Source organism: Ranitomeya imitator, chromosome 2, assembly GCF_032444005.1.
Source record: "Ranitomeya imitator isolate aRanImi1 chromosome 2, aRanImi1.pri, whole genome shotgun sequence".
NCBI classification, from domain to species: Eukaryota; Metazoa; Chordata; class Amphibia; order Anura; family Dendrobatidae; genus Ranitomeya; species Ranitomeya imitator.
The window spans coordinates 169,043,552-169,064,824 of NC_091283.1; the positions used below are offsets into that span (position 1 = coordinate 169,043,552).

The 21,273-nt window shown below is 44.6% G+C and overlaps 1 protein-coding gene across 2 annotated transcripts; it reads left to right on the plus strand.

Annotated features, from left to right (window-relative positions):
• The first annotated feature begins 7,111 nt into the window (after positions 1–7,111).
• On the plus strand, positions 7,112–21,034 carry LOC138667276 (ficolin-2-like). 2 transcript variants are annotated; one of them, XM_069755532.1, is made up of 9 exons: positions 7,112–7,214; positions 8,601–8,693; positions 9,352–9,396; positions 10,050–10,085; positions 18,533–18,571; positions 19,548–19,675; positions 19,806–19,935; positions 20,208–20,342; positions 20,422–21,033. In XM_069755532.1, the coding sequence occupies exons 1-9, from the start codon at positions 7,145–7,147 to the stop codon at positions 20,670–20,672; spliced, it is 927 nt and encodes a 308-aa protein (XP_069611633.1). In that variant the 5' UTR covers positions 7,112–7,144; the 3' UTR covers positions 20,673–21,033. The 2 variants fall into 2 exon arrangements, with proteins under 2 accessions (XP_069611633.1, XP_069611634.1); XM_069755533.1 differs by lacking the exon at positions 10,050–10,085 and having other exon boundaries at positions 20,422–21,034.
• Positions 21,035–21,273: the final 239 nt, after the last annotated feature.

A 21,273-nucleotide genomic window follows, 5' to 3' on the forward strand; every position in this document is an offset into this window, starting at 1 on the left:
TTAAAAACTAAAATAAAAAAAAACAGACACTAGGCTTTCTGTGGCCCACAATTTGAGAGAGATGGCACACACGACTGGCACTGAAGCACAAATGCCAATATTAATCTCCCACTATTTATTTTTTTTCAGGGAGAATTTAAAAAACAAAAAACAAAAAAACAGACACTAGGCTTTCTGTGCCCCACAATTTGAGAGAGATGGCACACACGACTGGCACTGAAGCACAAATGCCAATATTAATCTCCCACTATTTTTTTTTTATTTCTGGGAGAATTGGCAATAAATCAGGCCCACTGTTAGACTGTATGTTTTCTGTGCCAGAAAATGAGACACAGATGCCACACACAGGACTGCCACTGATGCAGATTTGCCAATTTTAATCTGCACCTTTTTTTTTTTTATTCAGGGAGACTAGTGAATAAATCTGGGCCACTGCACTAGAGTATATTTTTTTGTGGCAGAAAGTGGCTTGAACAGATGTAACGAAAAGAAAAAAAAAAAAAAGGGACTGTCCTACAATTACTATCTCCCTGCAGTAATCTCAGCAATGTATGGCAGGCAGCAATAACAAGGAGTGGACTGCTGCACAAATTAAATAAAAAGTGTGGACAAACAAACAAGATAGCTGTGCAGAAAGGAAGGAACAAGAGGATTTGTTCTTTGAAAAAAGCAGTTGGTTTGCACAGCGGTGTACAAACAGCAATGCAGCTATCAGGGAGCCTTCTAGGGCAGCCCAATGAGCTACAGCGCTGAGGAAAAAAAGTGTAGCCTCCACTGTCCCTGCAAACAAAAGGTGGTGTTGGACAGTGGAAATCGCTACAGCACAAGCGGTTTGGGGGTTAATGGACCCTGCCTAACGCTATCCCTGCTTCTGATGAAGCGGCAGCAACCTCTCCCTATGCTCAGATCAGCAGCAGTAAGATGGCGGTCGGCGGGAATGCCCCTTTATAGCCCCTGTGACGCCGCAGACAGCAAGCCAATCACTGCAATACCCTTCTCTAAGATGGTGGGGACTGAGACCTATGTCATCACGCTGCCCACACTCTGCGTCCACCTTCATTGGCTGAGAAATGGCGCTTTTCGCATCATTGAAACGTGACTTTGGCGCGAAAGTCGCGTACCGCATGGCCGACCCCACACAGGGATCGGGTCGGGTTTCATGAAACCAGACTGTGCCAAAAGTCGGCGACTTATGAAAATGACCGACCCGTTTCGCTCAACCCTAATGGCCACCATTATATCTCTACAACAATATGGCCACCGTTACATCTCTACAACAATATGGCCTACATTACTCATCTACAACAATTTGGCCACCATTACAACTGTACAATTTGGCCACCGTTACAACTCTACAACAATATAGCCACCATTACATATCTTCAACAATATGGCCACCATTACAACTTTACAACAATATGGCCAGTAATACATCTCTACAACAATGTTGCCACCATTATATCTCTACAAAAATATGACCACCATTACATCTTTACAGCATTATGGCCACCAGTACAACTTTACAACAATATGGCCACCAACACATCTCTACAACAATAAGGCCACCATTAGATATCTACAAGAATATGGCAATTATTACATCTCTGCAAATATATGGCCACTATTACAACTTTACAACAATGTGGCTACCATTACATTTCTACAACAATATGGCCACCATTACATCTCTACAACAATATGGCCACCAATACAACTGTACAACAATTTGGCCATCATTACATCTCTACAATAATATGGCCATCATTACATCTCTACAACAATATGGCCACCATTACATCTCTACAACAATATGGCCATCATTACATCTCTACAACAATATGGCCACCATTACATCTCTACAACAATATGGCCACCATTACATCTCTACAACAATATGGCCATCATTACATCTCTATAACAATATGGCCACCATTACAACAGCATTATGGCCACCATTACAACTTTACAACAATGTGGCCACCATTACATTTCTACAACAATATGGCCACCAGTCCAACTTTACAACCATATGGCCACCATTACAACTTTACAACAATATGGCCACCAATACATCTCTGCAACAATATGGCCACTATTACATCTCTACAACAATATGGCCATCTTTACAGCATTATGGCCACCATTCTTACTCCACAATAATATGGCCACCATTCAAACTTACACAACAAGATTAGTTTACTATTATTCTTCACTCTTACAGTAGGGGAGGGTCAGACCTCACTTTATGACATACAGGTGCTTCTCACAAAAGTATAATATCATCAAAAAGTTAATTTATTTCAGTTCTTCAATAAAAAAAAGTGATTCTCATATTATATAGAGTCATTACAGAGTGATCTATTTCAAGTGTTTATTTCAGTTAATATTGAGGATTATGGCTTACAGCCAATGAAAACCCAAAAGTCATTATCTCAGTATATTAGAATACTTTATAACACCAGCTTGAAAAATGATTTTAAAATCTGAAATGTTGGCTTACTGAAATGTATGTTCAGTAAATGCACTCAATACTTGGTCAGGGCTCCTTTTGCATCAATTACTGCATCAATGCGGCATGGCATGGAGGCGATCAGCCTGTGCCACTGCTGAGGTGTTATGGAAGCCCAGGTTGCTTTGATAGCAGCCTTCAGCTCGTCTGCATTGTTGGGTCTGGTGTCTCTCATCTTCCTTTTGACAATACTCCATAGATTCTCTATGGGTTTAAGGTAAGGCGAGTTTGCAGGCCAATCAAGCACAGTGATACTGTTAGGTACTGGTAATTTTGGCAGTGTGGACAGGTGCCAAGTCCTGCTGGAGAATGAAATTTCCATCTATAAAAAGCTTGTCGGCAGAGGGAAGCATGAAGTGCTCTAAAACTTCCTGGTAGACGGCTGCGCTGACTTTGGTCTTGATAAAACACAGTGGACCTACACCAGCAGATGACATGGCTCCCCAAACCATCACTGATTGTGGAAACGTCACACTAGACCTCCAGCAGCTTGGATTGTGGCCTCTCCACTCTTCCTCCAGACTCTGGGACCTTTGATTTCCAAATGAAATGCAAAATTTACTTTCATCTGAAAACAACACCATGGACCACTGAGCAACAGTCCAGTTCTTTTTCTCCTTGGCCCAGGTAAGATGCTTCTGCCATTGTCTATCGTCATGTATGGCTTGACACAAGGAATGCGACACTTGTAGCCCATGTCACGGATACGTCTGTGTGTGGTGGTTCTTGAAGCAGTGACTCCAGCAGCAGTCCACTCCTTGTGAATCTCCCCCAATTTTTTGAATGGCCTTTTCTCAACAATCCTTTCAAGGCTGCAGTTATCCCGGTTGCTTGTGTACTTTTTTCTATTGCACTTTTCCCTTCCACTTAACTTTCCATTAATATGCTTGGATACAGCAGTCTGTGAACAGCCAGCTGCTTTAGCAGTGACATTTTGTGGCTTACCCTACTTGTGGAGTGTGTCAATGACTGCCTTCTGGACATCTGTTAAGTCAGTAGTCTTCCCCATGATTGTGGAGCCTACTGAAACAGACTATGGGACATTTTTAAACACTTAGGAAGCCTTTGCAGGTGTTTTTTTAAATTATTCTATTAATTATTCTATTCTATTAATTACTCTATTAACCTACCCTTGCCTGACATTGCTATCTCCGTGTGCGGTTCCACCATTACTCCAAAGCAACATGCCCGCTGCCTTGGGGTCATCCTTGATTCCGACATTTCATTCACCCCCCACATCCGATCACTGGCTCGCTCTTCTTATCTGCATCTCAAAAACATTTCTAGAATTCGCCCTTTTCTTACTTTCGACTCTGCAAAAACTCTTACTGTTTCACTTATTCATTCTCGTCTGGACTATTGTAACTCTCTACTAATCGGCCTCCCTCCTACCAAACTCTCCCCGCTCCAATCTGTCCTGAATGCTGCTGCCAAGATCATATTCCTCACCAACCGTTACACCGATGCCTCTACCTTGTGCCAGTCATTACACTGGCTACCCATCCACTCCAGAATCCAGTACAAAACTACTACCCTCATCCACAAAGCACTCCATGGCTCAGCACCACCCTACATCTCCTCTCTGGTCTCAGACTACCACCCTACCCGTGCCCTCCGCTCCGCTAATGACCACAGGTTAGCATCCTCAATAATCAGAACTTCCCACTCCCGTCTCCAAGACTTTACACGTGCTGCGCCGATTCTTTGGAATGCACTACCTAGGTTAATACGATTAATCCCCAATCCCCACAGTTTTAAGTGTGCCCTAAAAACTCATTTGTTCAGACTGGCCTACCGCCTCAATGCATTAACCTAACGATCCCTGTGTGGACTATTAAAAAAAAAACAAAAAAAAAAAACATAATCAGGTTCCTCGCATTATGTTCTCATTCACTTTATGCAGTTAATAGCCCTCTGTGTCTGTACTGCTACATACTTAGGCAGTTAACTGGTTCATGCAGCTTTACATGAACACCTGAGCCTTACACTATGGCTGGTCCGAATAACTAAAGCAATTGTTACCCTCCACCTCTCGTGTCTCCCCTTTTCCTCATAGTTTGTAAGCTTGCGAGCAGGGCCCTCACTCCTCCTGGTATCTGTTTTGAACTGTATTTCTGTTATGCTGTAATGTCTATTGTCTGTACAAGTCCCCTCCATAATTTGTAAAGCGCTGCGGAATATGTTGGCGCTATATAAATAAAAATTATTATTATTCTAATTTACCGTATATACTCGAGAATAAGCCGACCCGAGTATAAGCCGACCCCCCTAATCTTGCCACAAAAAACTGGGAAAACTTAATGACTCGAGTATAAGCCTAGGGTGGGAAATGCAGCAGCTACCGGTAAATGTCAAGAGTAAAAATAGATACCAATGAAAGTAAAATTAATTGAGACATCAGTAGGTTAAGTGTTTTTGAACATCCACATTGAATCAGGAGCCCCATATAATGCTCCATAAAGTTTATGATGGCCCCATAAGATGCTCCATATTAAAATATGCCCCATATAATCCTGCATAAAGGTTAATAATGGCCCCATAAGATGCTCCATAGACACATTTGCCCAATATAATGCTGCACAAATGCTGATTATGGCCCCATAAGATGCTCCATAAAGATATTTGCCCCATATAGTGCTGCACAAACCTTGATTATGGCCCTATAAGATACCCCATACAGACACTTGCCCCATATAATGCTGCACAAACGTTATGGCCCCATATAGTGCTGCACAAACGTTATGGCCCCATATAGTGCTGCACAAACGTTATGGCCCCATACAGTGCTGCACAAACGTTATGGCCCCATACAGTGCTGCACAAATGTTATGGCCCCATACAGACACTTGCCCCACATAGTGCTGCACAAATGTTATGGCCCCATAGATGCTCCATACAGACACTTGCCCCATTTGCTGTTGCTGCGATAAATATAAATAAATCACATACTCACCTCTCCATCGCTCAGGCCCCCGACACTTTCAATAGTCACCTGCTCCTTGTTCCGGCACCACTCCATCTTCAGCGTATTCTGCACTGACGTTCAGGCAGAGGGAACGCACTAACCATGTCACCGCGCCCTCTGATCTGAGCGTCACTGCTGAAGACAGAGCGGCGCCCAGAACGGGGAGCAGGTGAATATCGCGCAGCGCTCCCGCTCCCCGTTATACTCACCTACTCCTGGCGCTGTGCAGTCCCTGCTTCCCCGACGCCGTTACCGCTCATTACAGTAATGAATATGCGGCTCCACCTCTACAGGAGGTGGAGCCGCATATTCATTACTGTAATGAGCGGTACCATGTGACCGCTCAGTACAGGAAGAAGCTGCAGGCACCGGGGAAGCCAGGGACCCGCAGGGACCGCGCCAGTAGTAGGTGAGTATTATTAGACAGCCCCCGCTCCCCCTCCCCTGCCGACCCCTGCGTATGACTCGAGTATAAGCCGAGAGGGGGACTTTCAGCCCCAAAAAATGGGCTGAAAATCTCGGCTTATACTTGAGTATATACGGTACTTTTGACTTTTGGGTTTTCTTTGGCTGTAAGCCATAGTCAACAACATTAACAGAAATAAACACTTGAAATAGATCATTCTGTTTGTATTGACCCTATATAATATAAGAGTTTCACTTTTTGTACTGAAAAACTGAAATAAATTAACTTTTTGATGATATTCTACTTTTGTGAGAAGCGCCTGTACATATGCCCTATAAAATGCATATGGAAAGGGAATGGTGTAGTTAGATGACCTCTTGCAGTTTGAACATCTGTTGTAGATGCTCTTTCCATAAAGATAGCTTCTCATTCTGGAGGACCAGATAAATAGTTTATGTCGATTTGGAAAATACATTTTGGAGGACCTGTTTCATTGTTGGTTTTCATGACAGGTTCTCAACATGCAACAGCAATGTTTATGAGATAATCTGTACTCGGTCTTGTCTCCAAGCATCCCATAGCCATTCATGGACTGCCACTCACATACTATACGAGCACCCTTGGTGTGCCCTATATACTTAGATCTGACACACTAGTTGAGTAGCTCAAGATCAATTATCCTCACCTCTGGGACAGTTATAATGAAACGCCTCCAAAGTCCACCTTTTTAAGGAAAGCACCCCTGATTTATCCCAGACCTTTTTTTTACAATTCTTCAGTGTATCCAACTTCTTTGCCACTTAGAAGACCATTTTTCACTGCAATATTTGATGGCCATCACACTGTAGTTTTTAGATTATCAACATAAAATAAATCTGCTGTTTAATGCGAATAATAATAATGTATTAATAATGAGTAGAAGGTTTGGTGACACATCTGCCAACACTTGATGTGATCAGCGCAGAATATCAAATTATATTTTCATTACTGTTAGGGACATTTCTTTGTGTTGATTTAAGATCCCAGTTGCTGCTTTCATGAAATTTTACCGTTGGTAAGAGATATCTTTGTTTTCATGGTACATACCGGGAAAGAGACATTTTTCTTTCAGTTGTCAGATGATAGGTCCATTTTTGGAGGGCAACCATATAAGATTACAAGATAAGAAATTATTCAAATAAGACCTCATCAGCACATAAATAGGGAAGTTGTTCTGTTAAAGACCAAATTCGAGACAAGTAGAAATTTCACCATTGGTGCTGAGATGGTCTCCTCAACGTGTATGATCCTTTTCCTGGTCATCACTCTTAGCAATACTCAAGACACATGTCCAGGTAAGTTACCGTTAGGGAGCTAAGAGACCAGAAAATGTTATATGTGTTGGGTATTTTTAGTACTTATTACAGGTAGCTAGAAGGAATATAGAGCACACGTAGGGTCATATCCAAGATAAAAGGAATGTTAGTTAATGAAAAATCCCTTAGCATTGGCGGCTGCTGCAAGCCCCGGAGCAATGATTCATTGTTGGGAAAAGAGAATGGGGCATCAGACTGCACTGCTGATGCCCCTGTCCTGAGGAAGTGGTGTGATCACCATGAAACGCGTAGAATTAAAGTCTATTTCTCTATTCCATCTACTTGGACTCCACTGGTTCATCATTCCAACAGACTTGCAGCGCAGTCTGATGCCCCATTCTCTTTTCCCAACAAAGAATTAGTACTTATTACAGGCATTTTTAAGATTAATGGATGTTTTAATGGAAAATCTATTTTCTCATCTATATACAGTCATACATTTTCTTAGTTGCATTTTACAGCAAAAGTCATGGTCTGTTAACAGCTTTCAACAAAGCAAAAAGTTATTAGTCAGGAGAGAGGTACAAAATAATTTCGAAGGCATTAGATTTACCAATGAACACTGTGAAGACATCAAGAAGTGGCTTAAATTTGACACAACAGTAATATTACCTAGAGCTGGACATCCCTTACAAATTGAAGAAAAGACAAAAAGAATATTGCTTTAGGAGGATGCAGAGCAGCCGAAAGCAACATTAAAGGAGCTGCAGTAATTTCTGACAAGTACTGGTTATGTACTGAATGTGACAACAATCTTCAGTCTTCATAAGTCTTCTGGCCTGTGGGTCAGAGAGGCAAGATGGAAGCCTTTTATTGCAAAAGAAAAGGCCAGGAATGTTTTGCCAAAACCTACACCAAAGTTTACAAGAAGCATGGCTTCACCAAAAGAAGATAACAGTTTTGGAATAGTCCAGCTAGAGCCCAGACTAGAATCCAGTAGAAAATCTGAGTGACCGGTAGAGGGTGCTGTACACAGGAGATGCCCTTAGAATGTGACAGGGAAAGTGGGCAAAAATTGGCCAACTTAGATATGCCATGCTGATCGACTCCGACCCAACAAGACTGAATACTTTCAAAAATTCAAATAGAACTTCAACAAAGTATTAGCTTAAGAGTGTGCATAGTCAAACAATCACTTTATTTTTCTTCTTTATTTTTCTACTCTAAAAGATTTCAGTTTATTTTTCAATTGGATTGTACAAATTATGGGTAAAATTAGGGGTGAAAAATTCACTGTACATGCACATATTTTACAAATACAGGTAGTAAATACAGAATCTGTTGAATCTTGGATCAGTTCATGTTTACAGTAATGTATGAAGCCAACACAAACCAATTTAAGACTGTGTTACTTGCAATTCATAGGTGGCGCAGAGCAGTTAACTATTCTTCGTGGGTGTCCTGGGGCCCCCGGTGCCCAAGGAGATATAGGACCACGTGGCTTTCCAGGAGAGAGAGGTCAGTGTATTTAATGCTGGATGGACTATCAGCTCCAAAATAGTATTAAAGTGTTCACAATGTACAACCTGTTCTTTTACATCGATATTCAGTTTAGCATAAAATACAGTTAGAAAAATACCAGAACTCAGTGGGCTATGCTTAAATGTCTTACAGGCCTGATATTCAATACACTGTGACCTTGTCAAGTTTAATTGGAGATGGAGTTAAATGAAAACCATAGATTGTCTTGTGCATTGTACGAAACTTTTTTCATTCCTCAGCTGTATAGCCCATGAATGAAGCTACCAATTGTTGTCTATGTTATATCCACTGATGCTCCTCTCGTTGCTTGTAGTGAAGCTTCTCTAGGTTGTAGCTACTACAACTAACCTTCATGTTACAGTATTTGCTCAGTTTCTATTAATATTGTTCATCATTATGCGGAGATGTACACAGTGTCAATGCAAACATTTCTTAGACATAATGTCATGTCTCGAAGAAAGGTATTAATACCCCTTTTTGTACAAAATGAAGATGTTGGAGTAGATTTTGGCCCATTAATTGTAAAAGGCTATAATCTACTTATTAAAATGACCCTTTTAAATCTCCATTAAAAACATAAGACCAATTATATACTGTTTTACATTGTATGCAATGCTTGATTGTTTTTATACAGGTCCTCTTGGGAATCCAGGACTAGCTGGCCCACCGGGAATAAAAGGTTAGTGCCAAATTTCTGCCTTCACAGGGTTGGATAAGGGCTTCAAAGACATGCCAAGCTACCAAAGACATGAAAACCTAGCAAAGATATGCAAACTTAGCAAACATGCCAATATAGCAAAGACATGACAACTTACCGGACCTGCCAACTTACCAGACATGTCAACTTACCAAAGACATGTCACCCTACCAAAGACATGCCGACTTACCAAAGACATGCCACCCTAGCAAAGACATGCCAAACTAGAAAAGACCTTTCATCCTACCAAAGACCTGTCACCTTAACAAAGACATGTCGACTTACCAAAGACATGCCACCCTAGCAAAGACATGCTACCTTACAAAAGACATGCGAACCTACCAAAGACATGTCATCCTACCAAAGACATGCCACATTATCAAAGACATGCCTCCCTAGCAAAGACATATCAGCCTCCGGGTCTTTCCTCACAACTAAATATGTGGGTGGAGGCTTGGCATCACCACTATACTATCAATTAACTCAACTACTCCTCTCCACCTATTGACACTTTCCTTTGGTCTGTTTTTTTGCCCCCTGACTTGCTACTTAACCTGTCCATGCTTAACCATTTATATGCCAGGTATACTAATTGTTCTTTGCAGAAATAAATTATAATTTATATTTTAATGCAGGAGAACCAGGTGCTCCAGGGCTTCAAGGTCTACAAGGTAAAGTCTCACATAGTCTCATCTAGGCTCCATTATGTGGCCAGGGGTTAGCCAGGACATGGCCTAAAGAAGTTTTGTCAGGCCTGTATTGTGGATACAGTTTTAGAGGAGTCTCCAAACAGCTCTGCTAGTTTGAGATCCCTCATTAAAATGGAGGTAGAGAACTACCTAAGAACTCTGTCCCACTCAGGAGAAATGTTCCCTAGTCATAAGAGGTCTCCTGTATTATCAGCAGACTTGGACGAAGGGGTTTTGCAGAACTCTTCTTCAGATTCCTCCTCATCAAAAAGTGAGTCAGGGAGGGGTCATTGGTTTCCGCTTGAGGAAGTTTATGACCTTGTGAAAGCAGTAAGGGCCACGATGGGGTTGGTAGATCAAAAAACTAAAAAGTCTGTACAAGACATAATGTTTGGGATTCTGGATCACAGGAACGTAAAATCTTTCCCATTAATGAGAGGATACGGGACCTCATCAATAAAGAGTGGGAAAAAAACAGAGCAGAAAGGCCCTCTTCCCTCTGTCTTTAAGAGAAAATATCTCTTTGATGAGGAGGCAACAATGTCCTGGAACAAAGCCCCCAAATTGGATGTGGCTATTTCTAAGATCTCAAGGAAATACTCTCTGCCCCTTGAGGATACAGGTTTCTTGAAGTATCCCTTGGATAGGAAGATTGATACCTTCCTTAAGGGTACGTGGGAGCCATCTGCGGGGGCATTAAAACTAGCCATAGCAGGGACAGCCAGATCACTCATCGTCTGGTTAAATAAGTTAGAATACCAGCTAAAAAACAATGCTCACTGAGGCTCCATCTTAGTCACACTCCCGGTGATAAAAGGAGCGGTGGCCTTCCTGTCAGATGCCTCGACAGACTCCTGCCAGATTGGCTGACAAGTCTGCAGCTTTATCCAATTCATGTTGCAGAGCCATCTGGTTGAAGTGCTGGCCAGGGGATATACAGGCGAAGGGGAAGTTGTGCTCTCTACTATGCAAGGGAGGGTTTCCGTTTGGCACAGCCCAGGATGACACCCTGGAGAAGGTGGGTGATAAGAAGAAGGGGCTTCCAAAAGTCCCCTTTTCTTACTTTAAGCAGCCCTTTCAGAGGAGGAAAAAATTTCAGAAATGGGCATTCATAGAACAAGAAAGGTGGGATGACAGCTCCAAAAGAACTAAGTGATTCCTGTTCGGTTGTGCTCTAGGATAAGAAGACGCCCCCAAATGACTATTTTTCCCAGATGGGTGGAGGCTCTCTCTCTTCCTTTCAGCTTCGGAGAAAACTTCCTCTAACATCTGGGTCCCCTGCATAATAAGATCGGACCTGAAACTGGAGTTCCTTGCATATCCATCAGAGAGATTCGTGATAATGGCCCCATGTGAATCTCCGCCAGAGCAACGAGCGATAGCCAGAGATCTTGAATCTGTTAAAGAAGTTCTACTAGAAGTTCCTTTAGAGCTGTTGGGGAAAGGTTTTTATTCACCACTCTTCCTGATAAAGAAACCAGACGATTCCTACAGGGTGATAATCAACCTAAAAAATTGTAACAAATTCTTGAAAATCACCACATTCAAGATGGAGTCTATAACATCCGCAGTGAAACTACTCTTCCCTGGTTGTAATATGGCAGTACTCGATCTAAGGGATGCATATTACCATGTGCCAATACATGCACATTTCCAAAAATTTCTTAGGGTAGCAATGACAATACAGGGGGTCACACGACACTTGCAGTACAATGTGCAGCGCCCCAGGGTCCTGGTCGTTGCAGTAATGTAGCTCTTCCACCAGGGGGAGTGATGTTACGTCTGAAGGCAATAAAGGAGATCACCTTACCAGGTATCACAAACCACACAACATACTTCACACTCCAGGCCGCCAGGGGGAGCCATGCTTCTATCTATTAGGGCACTCCTCACAATTAGGCAAAACTGGTGGTCTGGATAGGGAGGAGGGGAGAAGCTGGCTGGAGGGAGAGAGAGCCAGATGCAGACTGCGGTCTGTGAAGGACGAGGGTCCACGGAGTTGCGCCTGCCCCACGTGCGGCAGCATCCTAAGAAAGAGACATCAGAAGGGAATTGTCTTGTAGTGAGTGAGAAACTAAGTCATAGCAAAAGGAGAGGAAACCAGAAGGAGTTCTGCCCTACAAAAGGCTGCCTCCTTTCTGAGGCGCAGGATTCCAGTAGCCAGAACACCGAGGGAGTAAGCATCTCTATTCTTTACTTGAGAGACTGGCAGGACAGTTAATTCCACAATGGCTGCCCGACCTTATACCCAGGAGGCACGGTAGCAACTTGTGGGGGCTGCGGTGTGCTAGAGACCCTGTAAAAAGCCTCAGGCCATCAGACATATGGGTTTGTCCTATTCTATCCATCAGGGGGACAGAGAGAAAGAGACTTAACATCTACAATAGTTGTGAGGACCTCACCGAGAATCTCAGCAGGGAGGGACTACAAGACTCAGGTGCTAGAGGAAGGCTACTGATTTCAACCTGGATAAGGGCACTCTGGATTTGCCTTCAGACCGGCTGGACTCTGCCTGCCCTGTGGTCTGGTGCTCTGGACTGTGGACGCTGAAGCCTTCAGTAAAAAGGTAAAGAGACTGCAACCTTGTGTCCTCGTTCTTCACTGCGCATCACACCATCCACCATCTACACTCTGGGAAGCCCTGGGGACATACTTCACCTGTGGGAAGGTATACCATCTAGCTGCCATCACATCACCCCAGTGGACCGCTAAGCAGCGTCGGTCACCCTGACCGAATACCACAGGTGGCGTCACGAACACTATCCCTTTAAAGACCTTTCCCCCATTTATTAACGGACGTCCCCTAGAGCCACAGACCGGGTCAGCCACCGTGACATCCCCCTCGAGAACCGAAGGGCCCGGATCCGAGTACCCCCCTGCCCTATTGGAGGGGGCGATCCAACTTTGGCGTCACGAACAGGATCTACTTAAGCCTGAAAATCAGGTCCTGTGCGCCTAAGAACCGTGCCAGAATTGTGTTTGAACTGCAAATTGCTTAAAGACTGTGTATTGCCATTTGCCGCCAAAATTCCCACCAAAACTGCCGCCATTGCCGCACCACGAGGGGCGCAGGAGAAGAAGAAGGGCGTGCCAACATGGGAGGAGACTACCAAAGTGGCGCCAAAAGTGACGACCGCCCCCTCCGACTACTGCTACGAGATGACGACGTGCCCAGCAGCCAAGGAACTCTGCCCCCAGAAAATGGAGGAGCAGCGTGTGTGTGCGACCAAAGGTCCAGGAGCAGAGATGACAAGCAGCGGGTACCTGAGCGACGACCAGGTGACCCGAGACCATCTCGGGCGACCGGAGGTGAACCTGAGCTTGCCGCTGCTGGGGGATCCGGACATCATGGATCCGCAGGTGGTGGAGCCTGAGCCATCGACCCCCGGGCGCAGAGCCAACAACAGTGAAGGAATGGAAATCGGGGCTGTGCAGGAAGATCGCACAGGAAGAACCACGGTCCGAGCGGCAGCATACTCCAGCGTTCTCATCAGCGGAGCAGACCGACATCGGTGGAACCACATCAGACGCAGGTACAGAAAACGCCCCTGCCCCACCGACTGATCCTGCTCTAGCGACCGTTCTTCCCCCGCCTGCTGACCCCGCTTCGGTGACCGCTCCTCACCCAGACTGTGACCGTGGACCAGCTATAACTCTAGCTCCAGTAACCCCCTACGCCACTGACGAGACACCGTGCCTAGCAAACGAGGGCATACCGGTGGAAGTGAGTCCTGAGGGGGTGATCTTTCACTGGGATGCCCCGAGAGACGGAGTGAGCGGTTCCTATATTGCAATCCTCACCTGGGAGGAGTACAAACAATATGCAGAACAACTCGAGAAAAATTTGTAGAGCGAACGGCACCAGAGGAGTACACTGTCAGGACTTGGACACACGTGACTCCACATTAACAGCTCAGCAGGGAGGGACTACAAGACTCAGGCGCTAGAGGAAGGCTACTGATTTCCACCTGGATAAGGGGACTCTGGATTTGCCTTCAGACCGTCCGGACTCTGCCTGCCCTGTGGTCTGGTGCTCTGGACTGTGGACGCTGAAGCCTTCAGTAAAAAGGTAAAGAGACTGCAATCTTGTGTCCTCGTTCTTCACTGCGCCTCACACCATCCACCATCTACACTCTGGGAAGCCCTGGGGACATACTTCACCTGTGGGAAGGTATACGATCTAGCTGCCACCACATCACGCCAGCAGACTCCTAAGCAGCGTCGGTCACCCTGACCGAATACCACAGGTGGCGTCACGATCGCTATCCCTTTAAAGACCTTTCCCCATTTATTAACGAACGTCCTCTAGGGCCACGGACCGGATCAGCTACCGTGACATGCCCCTCGAGAACCGAAGGGCCCGGATCCAAGTACCCCACTGCCCTATTGGGGGGGGGGGGGGGGGGCGATCCAAATGCCCTAACTTTTAGTCTAGCAGTGGCACCCCGGGTGTTCACGAAATTAATATCAGAGGTCACGGCCCACCTCAGAGAAGAAAACAGACTGATTGTCCCCTGGCTAGACAATTTCCTCATTGTGGGAAATTCATACAATCATTGTCAGTGTCAAGTGGGGGAATTATGCAATACCTTAAGAGGCTTAGGATGGCTTTTGAATATAGAAAAATCAAAATTAGACTCGCAAAGAGCACAAACCTTCTTAGGGCTCATCCTAGATTCCGACTGTCCGGAATGTCACTTACCAGATCAAAAGCGAGAAAAAATAATAAGTCAGGTGTGCATGGTAATACAGAAGCCGGGGATGATCTTCAGAAGAGCAATGTCCCTGCTAGGTTCTCTCACTTCCTGTATCCCAACAGTGAAGTATGCCCAGGCTCACTCAAGAGAGTTACAGTGGTAGATTGTAGAGAGCGAGAGAGCCTTAAGAGGGAAGATAGAAGGCTATCTTGCCCTATCTCAGTAGGTGATACACTCCCTTCACTGGTGGATGGAGTTGGACACCTTCTGGAAAGGTGTGCCTTGGGTCCCCAACATCTCCAGGATGATCACCACAGATGCCAGTCCCAGAGGGTGGGGGCCCATCTATACGACCATGTAGTTCAGGAGAATTGGTCACTGGAAGAAACAAAAGGAGTCTTCAAATGTGTGGGAACTTGTGGTAGTGGAAAAGGCACTAGAGAAATTACTATAATTCCTGCGAGGCCACCACATAAGGGTACTCTCGGTCAACCAGGTCATGGTAGCATACAGGAATCATCAAGGAAGTACTCGCTCCATGACCTTGATGCAAATTTCAAGGCTAATTTTTGTGCAGGCGAACATTATCTGCCCTACACATCAAGGGAACAGACACTATCAAAGCATATTTTCTGAGCTGCTGGTAGATTCATCAAGGAGAATGGTCCCTAAAGGGGTCAGTGTTCAACCAGATTGTGGCCATGTCAGGGTCGTCCAGTGATCGATCTGTTTGCTATCAAGATAAACAGGAAGGTGGAGAAATTTTGTTCTCTGAATCAGAGAGAGAATCTTCACATTGTGGATGCTTTCCTGATCAACTGGGGCTTCAGTCTAGGGAACGCTTTTCCTTCAATCTTTCTGATTCCAGCAGTGTTAAGGAAGATCAGGGAAGAGGGGACAAGAGTGGTCCTCATAGCTCCCGTCTGGCCCAAGAGACCCTGGTTCTTCTGTCTCAAAAGGATGTCAGTCACATAGCCCTGGATTCTTCCAGAGACCTCAGACCTTGTATCTCAGGGGTCTTTATACCATCCTGAAGGGAGGGGCTTACATTTAACAGTCTGGAACTTGAGAGGTCATTACTAGAGGGTAAGGGGTTCTCTGCAAGTCTGATCTCCACCCTGCTGGGTAGTAGGAAGCCGATTACCATGAAAATATATGGCAGGACTTGGAAGAAATTCCTGTCATCCAAGGGATCGGCTTTAGGAGGGAAGTTACCTATCAAAGCGATCCTAGAGTTCCTTCAGAAAGGGCTGGAACAAGGGCTTTCAGTCAGTACACTAAAGATTCAAGTATCAGCCTTGGGGGCGCTATACAATTACAACTTCGCAGGGAACAAGTGGGTGGCCAGGTTCATAAAGGCATGCGCTAAAGCCAAGCCAGTCTCAGTGGAGTGCCCCCAGACACAGGGCCACGAGTTCTCAGTACCGGGCCTCTCTGATTTGGTTCTGAGGCTGTCACGGTGGCTAGACCCGGTCCGTGACCCTGCTAAGGGGCGTCCATTAAAAGGTGATAGGAGTCTGTCAAGGTTTCGTGACGCCACCTGTGGTGTTCGGTCAGGGTGACCGACGCTGCTGTGGGGTCCGCTGGGGTGATGGAATGGCAGCTGGATGGTATACCTTCCCACAGGTGAAGTATGTCCCCAGGGCTTCCCAGTAAGGTGGATGGTGATGGTGTGAGGTGCAGTCAATAACGAGGACACAAGGTTGCAGTCTCTTTACCTCTTTACTGAAGACTTCAGGATCCTCAATCCAGAGCACGCTTAACAGGGCTATCTGAGACCGGCCGGTCCGATGGGCACGTCTAGAGTTCCCTTTGCAGGTGGAAATCAGTGCCTACCACTAGCGCCTGTGTGTTGTAGTGCTACCCTGCTGAGCATTCGGAATAGTCCTCACAACTGCTGTTCTCGTTCGTTCATTCTTTCTAATTCTCTCTCGCTTGTTCCAGATGTTACTAGTTTCTCGTCCCCCAGGCATGTTATGGCTAGGATGCACCCGTATGACGGGAAGGCTCGGAGCTCTTCCGGGACCCTAGAGACGCCCCTCTCCACGCGTTGCCCCCTATGTCTTCGTAGGAAATTTAAGGTAGACAGCCAACCTATAATTAACTGTCCTGCAGAGTTCGAAGTAAGGCCTAGAGTCAGTTACTCCCGCGGTGTTCCGGCCACCGGCTACGCGCCTCAGTAGGATGTTGCCTCGGTTTCACAGCACGACTCCTACTGGTTCTCCTTTGTGCTTAATCTCGTTTCTCACTATTCCACAATATCCTTCCCTTCGTGTCTCTCTCTTAGGATACCACCGCGAGGTGTGCAGGCGCGGTTCCGTTATGTTCTGCTCTGTTCGCTAGGCACCTGCCAGGTTCCCACGCCTGACAGTGACCCCCCTGTGTCTTCTCCCTGCAACACCCCCTGCCACGGGATGTTGCCTGAATCCAACCCAGTCAGCTTCTGACTAACTTCCTATCCAACCCCTAGTTTTATCAGTGTGAGGAGTGGCCCAATAAATAAAGCCTTTTTCTCCCCCTAGTGGCCGGAGTGTGAAGTGTAATGTGTGCTTGGTGATACCTGGTCAGTAGAATTCCTTCAGTGCCATCAGACGTACCATCACTCCCCTTAGTGGCAGAGTGTCATACTGCAACGACCAGATCTCTGGGGCGCTGCATCAGTATCAAGAGTTCCTCCTTGGGACTTGAATTTAGTACTAGATACATTGACAGGACCCCTTTTGAGCCCCTGATTTTGAGCTCTATAAAATTGATCACCTTAAAAACCATACTACTGGTAGCTTTATAATCAGCGCGTAGGGTGAGTGACTTATTGGCTCTGTCTGCAGATCCCCCTTCATTTTAGTTTTGGAGGATAGGGTAATCTTGAAGCCTGACCTGACTTTTTTACCTATAGTTGTATTGAAGATCTAGAGGTGTCAAGTAATAACATTACCATTGTTTTTGTCAGGTCCCTAAAACTTCTAAGGAAGAAACATTTCACACTTTAGAAGTCAGGAGGTCCATAATGCAGTATTTAGCAGCCACAGAGTCATGGAGGAAGGATATGGCTCTATTCATCTCCTTCCAGGAGGTCAGAAAGGGGTCCAAGGTTTTGAAAGGTACCTTATGGAGGAGGATAAGAGAAGCCATCAAGATAGCCTACACAGAAGCAGGTAGAGCAGTGCAAGAAAAACCTGAAAGCCCACTCTACGAGAGCGATGGCAACATCCTAGGCAGAAAAATCTGATGTATCCATCAAGCAGATTTGTAAAGCTGTATCTTGGTCTTCTCCTTCGTCTTTTTATAGGCACTATCGACTGGATCTGTTAGCCTCCTCTGACCTTATGTTTGGGAGAAGGGTTCTTGAGGCTGTGCTCTCTCCTTAGGTGGCACTGGTTGTCCGTAATTCTCTTGTTGGTGCTGCCATGGGTAAAACACGTATATTACTTACCTTTAGTGTGTTTTTTCAGAACCCATGACAGCACTCTTGGGTTTAGGTTATTCATGTGTGGTGAAAGTAAAGAGTAATAATAGTATATATATATAAGTTGTGCGCACTGTGTGCACTAATCTTGGAGGTCCTCTCATGCTCTGTAAACCTACTGATGTAGAGAGAGGCGCCGCCCTATTTATCTTGAAGTGTTCCTGTCCTCAAAGGGTGGATTCCCTCTCTCATTTGTGCTGTCATGGATTCCGAAAAAAACCCATTACCGATAAGTAATATATATGTATCTGTTTTCTTGTATGCAGGAGATAACGGAGACCCTGGCTCTCCAGAAGCTTTACATGGTGAGTGAAATTCCTCCAGACATCTCTCTTTATACCGATAAGCAAATGCATCCTAGTTATATGAAGCTTGAGGGAGCAAGTCAAAGACAGGGTCAGTAAAACCAGACATGAATCACTGAGAGTCTTTGGGGCAGACAGTGAGTACATTAACAACGAGCGAAGTTCTTTAGAACTCCAGTTTGGACTTATGACTGTAGAATCAAAGTTACATAGCTTTTACACTTATAATCTTTTGATTTCTCTTCTTATCCCGGGTGGAGAATAATTCGAACATTATGATGAGCTCATAACTACTCATCCATGGGCAGATAATTATAAGAATTGTGTCATGGAGGCACGTAGGGCATGTTGATCTAATAGGGTGACATCTCCAACCTGGGACCTTTCTTCATCAGCCAGAACTACTCTACCTCTAGCAGAATGGTGGGTATTTTAGGATCCATTCACATCTGCATTGTGAGCCTTTATTAATAGTACTGTCACAATTTTAACAATTTTGAACAGCTGACAGAACATTATAAGTCAACTGAGACCATAGGACACCTTTATAAGTCATATGGTGCAGCATCATGGCTTTAGTAATAACTGAAGTTGGACATATGGCTATATTTAAAAGAGGGTTTGTCTTCATGAAAACCCCCCGCTAATATTCAGGAAATATGCATCCTGACAAGGGGAAAAATGTGGCATAGTGATAACCACCACCATTGTACAAGGAAAGAGTGGAGTTTTCCTTTAACGGGCTGATAGTAGAGGCGAATGATGACAGTGGAGGATCTGGTTGGACCAGTATCTGAAGACTACTAAAAATGAAACCGATGTAGAGATAGAGATGAGATGGTGAAGTTATAAGAAGTGTAAGATTCAGATTATCCATATGTCTAGTTTCAAACCAATCCCCTAACTGAACTGAGATTTGTTGTATTATGCTAGGCTTCCGCTACTTCTTCTTGTTACTTATTCTTGTGTCTTACAGCTGTACCGGACTGTAAATCTCTGCTGGAGAAAGGTTTCACCCTCAGTGACTGGTACATTATATACCTCGATGGGAACCAACCGCTGAGAGTCCTATGTGATATGCACACTGATGGGGGTGGCTGGATTGTACGTCTTCTCTTATGCATTATTAGGTCAACAAAGCTAGGAAATTAAATGGCACAAGGTGCCATGTCATGATCGTAGTAATGTAAAATACAAGGATCAGGTCCAGGTTTCAGCATTTGTTTCTTGGTAGGTTTTCCAGAGGCGTTATGACGGTTCAGTAGATTTTCTGCGTGATTGGGAGTCTTACAAGACGGGATTTGGCAGCCATCTATCTGAGTTCTGGCTGGGGAATGAAAATATTCACAAGATAACTTCATCGGGTAAATGATCATCACGTCTTCTTATGACAAATGCTGGGAATAGCATTGGGAGATGCCAAGAAATGAATGGAGGGGTGGTCACTCGTTCTATCATTTCATTTGCACAGTGGACTTTCAGATCCCCTGAGATTTCACATTAATTACTTACTGTATTTTGTGTTTAAATAATAATTGTATTTAGTGGGATGAGCCGTTTCAGAGGGTTTATCATTACATCTAATACATTCTTGTTTTAAGCTTTTAGGAATTGTTTGTTTCTGCTTTTATGACAGGTACGTGGGAACTGCGAGTTGATCTGCAGGACTTTGATAGTTCCAACTCTTTTGCTAAATACGAGTCTTTTAAGGTGATGGGAGAGTCAGAGAAATACAAGTTGGTGGTTGAAGGCTTTGTCAGTGGTGATGCAGGTAAGGAGTAATGGTGTAATTGCAGCCATGTTGTAGACAAGTCATGGATCTCACTATAATATTTTGTATCTCGGTCCAGGAGATTCTCTGTCCTACCAGAATGGGATGAAGTTCTCCACCCTGGACCAAGACAATGACGCCGATAGCAGAAAATGTGTGGACTTGTACAAGGGAGCCTGGTGGTATAATCAGTGCCACCAATCCAACCTCAATGGGCTCTACCTTCTCGGGAAACATGAATCCTTTGCTGATGGAATTAATTGGTACTCGGGAAAGGGTTATAATTACTCCTACAAGAGATCAGAGATGAAAATCAGACCTGCTAAGTAACAGAAGGGTGCTCGGTACTCAAGTTGTCGTCCTTTTCTACTGAGTTGTAATGAAGTTTTTCCTGATTGCTGGGTGACAACCAATGTAGCCACAATTCTAGCCAGTGCAGGGGTTGTCACCCTACTTTTTTTTGTCACCCTGCTTTCTTAAGAGGCCTAAAAGTTGTAATCTGCCTTGTTCTGCATCAGTACACTAAAAGAGACTACATGTAAATATTTTAAAAGCATTTAATGTATTCCATTGACTCAATATTTTATAGATCTTATTTTATTTACCCCTGGTCACTCAGTTGTATGTCTTTGGACATTTTTTTCTTCACTCTTTTGAAAATAAATTTGGCACCTTGATGCTTTCCTCTCATTAAAAATAATAAAATAATAAAAATGTCTCCTACGCCTTAATCAACCACCAGTGTTTTACATTTACTGCCACCCACAGAGAACCATTTAAAAAAAAACAGTGCTACCTCTATCTACAGGCTATAGGGGGTACTACATCTCTGCCCAAATCAATTCAATGCAGCTGAGCTGCAATACTAGATTCTGCCTGTAGAGGCGGTGCTCTATTTCCAGAGAGAAAGGAGACTTATCTAATTAGGGGT

Excerpts from the sequence above, each read along its gene's own strand:
- LOC138667276 (XM_069755532.1), top strand. The coding sequence starts at position 7,145 with ATGGTCTCCTCAACGTGTATGATCCTTTTCCTGGTCATCACTCTTAGC. Across the intron at positions 7,215-8,600 it reads TACTCAAGACACATGTCCAG|GTGGCGCAGAGCAGTTAACT; the intron begins GTAAGTTACCGT and ends TGCAATTCATAG. Across the intron at positions 10,086-18,532 it reads AGGGCTTCAAGGTCTACAAG|GAGATAACGGAGACCCTGGC; the intron begins GTAAAGTCTCAC and ends TCTTGTATGCAG.